The sequence below is a fragment of the Castanea sativa genome, chromosome 5, assembly GCF_040712315.1.
Source record: "Castanea sativa cultivar Marrone di Chiusa Pesio chromosome 5, ASM4071231v1".
NCBI classification, from domain to species: Eukaryota; Viridiplantae; Streptophyta; class Magnoliopsida; order Fagales; family Fagaceae; genus Castanea; species Castanea sativa.
This window is the reverse complement of record NC_134017.1, coordinates 75,065,646-75,075,360: the sequence shown is the minus strand read 5'-3', so window position 1 is coordinate 75,075,360 and position 9,715 is coordinate 75,065,646. Positions and strand designations below refer to the sequence as shown.

Here is a 9,715-nt window from a genome sequence, read left to right as displayed (position 1 = left end):
CGCCAATTACTAAAACAACCTTCCCAATCTACTCCTAAAAGTGTAAAAGACTTCACAACAGGTGGGGCCACCCAGCCCCGTCAAAGTCATAGAATCCTCATCGAAAGACACGTGCCGCCTGCCACTTCCTTGCCCGTCAAGTCAAAAAAATAGAAAAGAAAAAAAAATGAAATCACGATTCACACCTCAAGACTGTGACAGGCACAGCACAGCACAGCAAAACCATCGTGACCTCGACGCGCGGGAAACACGTAAAGACACCCAGAGATCTCTCTCTCTCTCCTTCACGTTCGGTTCATTTCTCTTTCTTCCTCCCACCTCTCCGGATTTCCCTTTCTCTCTCTCTCTTCCTCACTCTGACCAAAACTTCTAGACTTTTTATACTACTTATATTTAACAACCTCTCTCTCTCTCTCTCTCTAACTACACCTAACAGCCCCTCTCTTTCTCTCTCTATAAATCTTTCTTCTTCCTCTCTTTTTCTCCAAGGTTTTTGGCTACAGATCTAAAGCTATTTTGAAACAATTTGTGCAAAAATATGCGGAGTTTCACTTTCTATGAGAGAGTTTCTAGAGCTTTCAATGACTATCCTTCACTCTCCAAGTTTCTCGTGGTCTTCACAGTCAGGTACTCTCCCTCTCTGCTTGAGTTTTGTGCTCGATTATAAATTTATAAATGCTAATCGGTTTACATATTTGCTTAATTTGATTGTAGCTCATGTTCTGTTATTTGAATTTTTATATTTTTTTCTTCCAACGTTTTACTTAATTTTTTTTGGATTCAAATCTTGCTAAACTCGTGAAGGAAAATGAATGATTTTGTAACGAAATAGTTCTAGTGTGATTCTACAAAGCTATGATTTCCATTTCGTTGTGTTCTAATCCTGAATTGTAGTTTTCCAACTCTTTTGGAAGTTTCCGGAATCAGATTGTTCTACATTTTTTTGTTCATTCCAGTAGAAAATTTTAGAATATTAGATCTATAATTTGAACTCTGAAAGTTTGAGAAAACTTAATTACATCAACATGTTCAAATTAGTATCAGATCCGTACAACTCAGCCATAAACACGTAGAGAATTTTTTTTTTTCAATTTTATATTTTAGGCAACTTGAAGATTTTGTGTTAAGATATTTTTTAAACGAATAATGAAAAATTGTGCTTTTGAGCACATTGAATTTTAATTGCTATTGCTATAAGATTGTGAGTTATAATATATCGCAGTTTTGTGAACTGGAAATTATTATTTTTTTAAAATAGTGTTTTTAGATTTCAATTCAATTTTTCGTATTCGTATATTTCAATTTCAATTTTTAAATGTAAAATGTTATGATATGTGAGTTCATGATTTTTGATTTTTTCGTGTTGTTTGGCTTGTGTTTGTCGCTTCTTGTTGCAGTGGTGGGGGCCTTGTCGCTTATGCCGAGGCAAACTCGACCAATGGTGCTCCTGCCATTGCTTCGTCTGAATCGGAGAACGTGAAAAAGAAGGTGGTGGTACTAGGAACTGGTTGGGCTGGAACTAGTTTCTTGAAGAATCTGAAAAACCCCACATATGATGTTCAAGTGATATCGCCCCGTAATTATTTTGCATTCACTCCTTTGCTGCCAAGTGTTACATGTGGTACAGTTGAACCTCGCAGCATTGTTGAACCAATTCGCAACATTGTCCGGAAGGTAATCGAAAGTGAATTGCATAAGAATGTTTCTGTATTATGTGATTATGTTAGATAATCTATGCTTTTATAGTATTAGGGACAAACATAATTTGAGGGTGTGTTTAGATATCGTTTATTTTATTGGAATTAAAAAATTATTGCTGAAAGTATTATAGATGAAGATAAAAGTTAATTGAAATAGTATAGTGGGCCCATGAATAGTGCCTAAAAGTGCAGTAGGGCCTATGAATAGTAGCAAAAATAAGCTGAATAGTGAAATAAATTTAATTTTTAATCCTAACCCAAACGCACACTAAGATTGCAGATTTCGATGCTATAAGAAATAGATGGAAAATGGAAAAAATCAAATTTTTGAGTAGTTATAAAACCAGTTGAAGAAAGGGCAAGTTACAGTGGCACTGTGGTATATGCCGTAAAATTTTGAAAAATCTGAGAAGATTGTGTTTCTGCACATTAAATTTCTCTGATGGTAAAAGTAGTTCTTCAATGTTTTCTGTGTGCAAAGACCATGTCAACAATGTGGTTTGTAGCTTCTATTCTGATATTGCTTCTTTCTTGAAGGCTGTTAAGCCGTTTAGGGCCTTGGTACTGTTACTGGAAAATGCGTCTAATATCTTAATCTTATTTTTGTATGCCTGTATATGCAAGAGTGCGTATAAAACATGTAGAAAAACAGCAAGTGTTTTCCCTTTGAGAACGTGAAGGTTTAAGTAATAGAGATTATGCTCAGGTGTTTGTTATGGGAAAGAAGATTTCTAGATAACTATCCATGAGTAAAAATAAATTCTGCAATCATAATAAACCTTCAGACACATGGGAATAGGGGTACAATAACAACATACAGCCACTTTTTGCCTTCCATCGAAGTAAATGAAAATAGAAAGAAAGAGGAGAAGGAACAGAATGAAGCCAATAAGACAACAAAAACTATACAAAAAGATTTGTACATCCTTAAACAACCATTGAGGACACCACAAATATGAAGAGGGGTGAAAATGAGACCATGGATAGATGACAAATTATTATTCGATGCCTGCAAAATGTGTTGCTCAGGTGTCAGATGTGATTATAGATTTTGGAAAGGAACTTGATGGATCCCTTTGTTCTTTGGAAAATAGAAAATATTTACTATATTGAGTATGTGGACATGGCCCAATAATTATTGGTTTTATGTTTGATAGCCGCTTGGTTACCATTTTCACATGCTAGGTAGCTTTTGTCAGTTACTAGAGATGATGTATATAATTGGACAATGCTTTTCTTGACTTTTCCTCAAGCAGAAACATTCAGACGTGCAATACTGTGAAGCAGAATGTTACAAGATTGATGCAGAAAACAAGAAAATCTACTGTCGGTCTACTCAAAATGGGAAAGAAGAATTTGTTGTGGACTTTGACTACCTTATAATTTCTGTTGGAGCCCGTGTTAATACATTCAATACTCCTGGTGTGGAAGAGCATTGTCATTTCCTGAAGGTAACTTCATTGCAACCTTGTTAGTTTATGTTTTGGTGAATTCCCATGAAAGCTTCCCTTTTTCAGAAGATGTTTCTCTAGCTCCTCCCCTGAAAACAAGAGGGAGAGAGAAAGAAGAAAAATTATTTATTGCTTTGGGAATTCCAGAATTTGAACTGAACATTTGTACGTTTCTTGTTTCTTTTTCATCCCTGGGAATTTTACGTCTTAGTGCAGGAAGTAGAAGATGCTCAGAGGATCAGAAGAACAGTTATTGATTGCTTTGAAAGAGCAAGCCTGCCAAATGTAAGCGAGGAAGAGAGGAAGAGAATTCTTCATTTTGCTATTGTTGGTGGTGGCCCAACTGGTGTGGAGTTTGCTGCGGTGCTTCATGATTTTGTCAAAGAGGATTTAGTGACACTATATCCTAGGGTTAAAGACCAGGTTAAAATAACACTTCTGGAGGCAGGCGACCATATTTTAAACATGTAAGAATGTGACACTTCAAAGCCTGTCATTTTTTTTTTTTGGGTTGTTCATGATGCATTATCCTCTTAAGCTATTAATGTATGATTTTTTTTTCTAGTTCAGTTGTGTTCACTGAGTTAGACATGTAATTTTTGTCCAAGCCATAGAAGCTAAAGCTGTAGTTGGCCTTGTTCATAGAGGGTTGCAGCATTTATGAGCGTTGAGTGCCTTAACAGCATTATTGACATGATCAATCTGAAAGAGGACATTGAGTTGATAATGATATCCAGACTGCAAGTGTTTAACATGATTTAAGATGTGGAGGTGAATTTTCTCTATAAAAATATTGCATAAACCATCTGTCATCTGAATACTATAAGTTTGGGAACTGTCATAAAACCTGTTGAGTGCTGCCAAAACATTAATTGGGGATTCACCAATGTGACTTTTGGGGACTTACAAAAGTAAGAAATGACTGTCTCCATATTTTAGATTGTTTGAGACTTACTCTTTCAAAAAGAAGCAAAAGGACCAACAAAGTTCTATGGTAAGGCTTATCTCACTGTTCCTTTTATATTTTGAGCATAAGAAAATATGTAAAGTTTGTGTGCTGGCATTAATCAAATATTTTAAGGATGTGATGATGGCCACAATTCCTGAAGTTTATGAAAGTAAATTTTAAGGAAAGCAGGCAAGAAAATAAGATCTTAGTGGTGAATTTAATTTAATTCAATCAACAATGTTTGCAATGTATGTTTCTTGGAAGTGAATCTGTCATCGTGTTCATGATACGTCTATTACTTTATGAGTGCATTTTAGAAAGCTAACCTAACATGTCCATCTTTTATGACCACCTAATAAGTGCATGCACACTATCACTGATGTGGATTTCATTTTCTAAAAGTTGGATGGTATGCTAGGAGAGTCAGTTCTTCCTTTACTTGAAATTTCTCTTACTTTTGCAGGTTTGACAAAAGAATCACAACTTTTGCTGAAGACAAGTTTCGACGAGATGGTATTGATGTGAAAACAGGATCAATGGTTGTGAAAGTATCTGAAAAAGAAATCAGTACTAAAGAAGTGAAAAATGGGCAAATCTCTGCTATGCCATATGGAATGGCTGTCTGGTCAACTGGCATTGGAACTCGTCCCATCATAGTGGATTTTATGAAGCAAATTGGTCAGGTGTGTTTTACCTGAACCTCTGAATTATTAAAATGCTGCTTTACATAGAGTTTTTGATATCATTTACTACTAAAACTTCATGAGCTGATCTTTTTTATGTTCATTTACCACTTCATTTAATAATTGGGTTTCCTTAAAACAGGCCAACAGGCGTGTTTTAGCAACTGATGAATGGCTGCGAGTTGAGGGATGTGACAGCATATATGCACTAGGTGATTGTGCCACTATAAATCAGCGCAAAGTCATGGTACTATACTCTAGTAATTTTCTAGTTCATATATGCACATCAAACTCAACATTCATTGAATTGTCAATCAAGAGATGTTTGTCCTGTTAATGACGTGACTGATTCATCTGAATTAACCAATGTGAATATTTTTTCTGCCGCAAATGTGGCTTATAACTTCTTGATTATAAGTTCTTCCTTTTATTCCTTTCTAAAAAAGTTTGGTTGTGCAGGCATGACTGACTAGACTTATAACAGATGACAACTAAATCATTTCTCTTTTTCAAAGAGTTGATAAAACTTTTTCTTTCAAAAGGGAATTGTTAGAATTATGGTTAAATAGGAACTTTTGCTAATCTGTAAATGTTCATTTATTTTGCATGGCATCAAAAGAATTATTGTTAAATGATTAAATTCAGCATTTTATAATAGTTCAAGCTTTTGGGACAATTGGTAATTTATCTTAGAATCAAAGGAGGGTTTTTGAGTTCAAACCTTGTCTCCACTTTACCACACATTTAATAAGTTAAATTCGCTGTGTTGGGCCCCATTTGTTATGGAGAGTCTAGACCCACACAAGAGGGGGAGGGTTAGAATTATGGTTAAATGATTAAATTCATCATTTCTTAATAGTTTAAGCTTTTGAGATAATTGGTAATTTATTAGGAATCATGAAACGCATATAGAACTTGCATATTTTCTACTACACTAATCTTCCATCCCAAGTATGCTTGCTGGCAATAGCCAGTTCCCAGTCCTCCACATTAGCTGTTATTGATGTGGCATTGTCCATCACTTGCAACCTATTCACTGTAGAACTATTTTCTTTTAAATCTATATCAATTAATTAATAGTTGGAGAAATAGAGTCATGGATTACTTTGGGCTACTAGTTAGTCCAAATATTTCTTTCCTATTTCAGCCCCTCTTTTAAGCTTCACATTCTGCTAATTATTCTCCTTTCCTTATTGAATTTGCTTTTCAGGAAGATATTTCAGCCATATTTAGTAAGGCAGACGCGGACAACTCAGGAACCCTTACAGTCAAAGAGTTCAGAGAAGTTATTGATGACATCTGTGAACGATACCCCCAAGTGGAGCTTTATTTGAAGAAGAAGCAAATGAGCGATATTTTTTATCTTTTGAAGGAATCCAAAGGGGATGATACAAAAGAATCTATTGAACTAAATATTGAAGAATTTAAATCAGCTCTTTCCCAAGTGGATTCTCAAATGAAAAATCTTCCAGCTACGGCTCAGGTTTCATGTTACTTTTATTTGGTCATGCCTTTATAATAATATAATCTATCAGAGGCATATATCCTTATGTATGTTTTGTTTGCCTTCCAAAATGACAATTCAGGTTGCATCTCAGCAAGGTGTCTACCTTGCTAACTGTTTTAACCGCATGGAAGAGTGTGAGAAAAATCCAGAGGGTCCTCTCAGGTTCAGGGGAACAGGCCGCCATCGGTTTCGTCCCTTTAGGTACAATTTGAATTAATATTTCAAACTGTGTTCGCATGGCCATGTTAGAGCTAGATAATACCTCATAAATCATAATCATGAATTTTGGGATCAACTCCAAAAAGTGTGTTGTCTAAATATAGTACTAAGTTTCTGTTATGCAACAACTGGCTAGTCATGGTTGGCCACAATTGTATTATTTTTCCGGTTCTATTCTATCTAAAGTCCTATTTTCTTTTTCTTTTTTTAGAAAGAAGTCATACTCTGTTACTTCCTTAATTGGTGTGTCATTTTTTACTATTTTTGCTAATGTTAATTTTAAGTCTTTCTTCTACATTTTTTCATTCTCTCAACTTAAATCAAATCACACTTCTTAGTAAGTTTCTGACTTCTAATATGGAAAAAATTATTTTAGCTTGGAAATAGCGTGTGTTATTCTTAATTCATAGTGATGATGTCTATCTTAACAATTTTTTACATCGTTGATTTCTCTTTCAGGTATAAGCATCTTGGACAGTTTGCTCCTTTGGGAGGAGAGCAAACAGCTGCACAACTGCCCGGCGATTGGGTATCCATTGGCCAGAGCAGTCAGTGGCTTTGGTATTCTGTCTATACAAGGTAATTTATTTCTTCTCCTCCGTTTTGGTATTACATAAATGATTTAGGGTATCAAATTCAACTTTCCTATTCAGAAGATGATGAGACCCATATACGCGACAAACCCAATTTTACTCAACAAAGCTAACTGATTGGCTTAATGTTAATAATCAATGTGCTAACGACCAAAGAGTTCCATTTATCAGATTTTGATTCTTTCCCAACTTTTTTTCTTGAACTTTCAGCAAGCAAGTCAGCTGGCGAAACAGGGTATTGGTGGTAACAGATTGGACAAGGCGTTTTATCTTCGGGAGGGACTCAAGTCGTATCTGAGGCAGGCAGCTCACAGATAATTGAGTTTCCAATAGAAAAACGCGGCCCAAATTTTGGTGACCATCATTTACATTTTGATATTTGAGGAAAATTTTGTTTTCAAATCTCGATTGGTTAACTTGATTTGTTGAATAATTTAATATGCAATCTTGTTAAGTTGTCGGTAGTAGGGTTTTTTTTTTTTTTTTGGTTGGGACAGAAGGGAAGAAGCGTCTGATTAAATATTTTCAGATTCGCAGAAACTTTCATTAAAAATCATGCTACATGGCTAGTTACTAGTCACCCATGTCAAGGGTGCAAAAACTTTGATTTGTTCTTTAATATAACATGCTTTATTGGGCAATGTTATTTGAAAAATAAGAAAAGTTCATGTTTTCTCTCTCTTGTATAGCATAGGATTCGGCAAAAATTTAGATACTCTGTTTCTTTTATGTTCTTCGTGGCAATCATGACTCGTGTGTATGAGTACATCCTGCAAGGGCCTGAGAAATTTTCGTGCAATTGTAAACCAAGAGGAGGATAAAATCAACCCTGTTATTTTGGTATTAAAAATCAGTGTAAATCTTTTGGGACATTCCACTACTTTTTCCCAAAACCCTAATTTACCTTTTAAATTTTGGTCTTTTTATTTGTTATTTCTTTGCAGGAGATTCCTTTGTTTTGGTCTTCATTAAAAATTGGTCTCCTTCTATTTTAAGTCTTTATCTTTTTTATATAAGATATCCTCTAGAAATAAAAAAAAAAAAAAAAAAATCTTTCCAAGCACACAAGATATAGCAGAAAAATTAGGCCGGAGCCGTATCTAGCTTTCTAAGTATTGGGTCTTTGTCTCTTCTGTTAGGCCATTCATAAACCTCGGCCCAACATCTTGCAGGGGCCACGAGGCCCACAACTCAGTATACGAATGCAAGCTCAAGTAGCTCAGAATTTTTAAAATGAGAAAGTAGATCAGATTTTAAATTAGAGAACATCCAAAAGGAGTTTCAAGTTATGAAGCAAACCCAAGAAATAAACGCAATCAAAAGAAAGCGAAAATATTTCCAAATTAAATAATAATAAAAAAAGTGATTAGACAAAATCAACCTTCTCCGACATCCAATTTGAGGAAATAGGACTTTGTTTTTTTTTTTTTTTTTTTTATAATTATTTTTAAAGTAAGGAAGTAGGATTTTTTTTAATTTATAATTTGATAATTACAACACAAACTTTTTATGGATGCATACTACATTATTCTAAACGAAATAGGACCATTTACAAAAACTTCTATAGATTCAACAAAAACTTTTTTTTTAGAGTATCAAAAAAAAAAAAAAAAGCTGATTAATCTTCCTACGAAGCCATTTTTATTTCTGAATGAAATATAAACAGCATAATTGATACTATATCCTTAATATTCTTAATATATTATAACAAATCACATTGATAATGATAAGTACTGTTTACAAAAATAAAAACAAATTTCTCAAACTTTTTGTTGATGATACTCATTTATGATATTAATGAATATCTTTTTGCTCATTATAATCGAACTAATTGGAGCTTAATAATAAAAGGATACCTTTTAGGAGTGAGGATTGTTTTAGGGGCAATCCAATCATGTAGTCCAGTTGGTAAAAAGCCGAAAAGGTTGGTCACACATGCACACCCATGTCCCAATCCGTGTCCTTAAAAGACCTGCGTGGTCTTCCTCATTGCAGCATCAGCATTCAGCAATCTTAGCTAATTCCCTGTCATCACAGCTCAAAAGCCACCATGGGAAACCCAATATCCCAACAACTCGGCCCATCTTGTCCAACTGTGCAACTGCGAAGTGGAAATTCCCCCAATGCTAGGCCTTATGATTTTTTGAAAAAATTCCATAGACACGTAAAATTTACGCGGCATACTGAATTGCTAAATCTTATAACTTTTCGAAAAAATCCATAAATACACTAAATTCATGCGGCATACTGAATTGCTGAGCCCTTATGAATTTTTAAAAAAATTCATAAACACGCAAAATTCACACGGCATACTGAATTGCTAATACGACAAATTGTTTGTGATACGTAGTTAAAAAATGAAGTTAACGGTGGATTCAAATAAAATTAATAAACAATTTGTCATATTAGCAATTTAGTATGCTGTGTCTTTAGCATTGTTTATATGACAATTTGAATTCAAATAGAATATTCGTGAGGTTTTTTTGTATCTCTAGCATTGTTTATAATTTTTTTTTTCAACTAGTAGACAGTCATGATAGCAAGGTTTAACGAAGTGGACCTCTGAAGACCGAGAGAGAAAACTCAGAAAAGTAGGTATTAGTAGAACATGGT

The 9,715-nt window shown here is 34.5% G+C and overlaps 1 protein-coding gene across 1 annotated transcript; it reads left to right on the top strand.

Moving 5' to 3' along the window:
- The first annotated feature begins 407 nt into the window (after positions 1-407).
- LOC142636547 (external alternative NAD(P)H-ubiquinone oxidoreductase B2, mitochondrial-like) lies at positions 408-7,782 on the top strand. The gene is made up of 10 exons (XM_075810800.1): positions 408-627; positions 1,398-1,674; positions 2,957-3,151; positions 3,368-3,618; positions 4,564-4,783; positions 4,926-5,030; positions 5,994-6,266; positions 6,370-6,491; positions 6,969-7,088; positions 7,313-7,782. The coding sequence occupies exons 1-10, from the start codon at positions 539-541 to the stop codon at positions 7,398-7,400; spliced, it is 1,740 nt and encodes a 579-aa protein (XP_075666915.1). The 5' UTR covers positions 408-538; the 3' UTR covers positions 7,401-7,782.
- Positions 7,783-9,715: the final 1,933 nt, after the last annotated feature.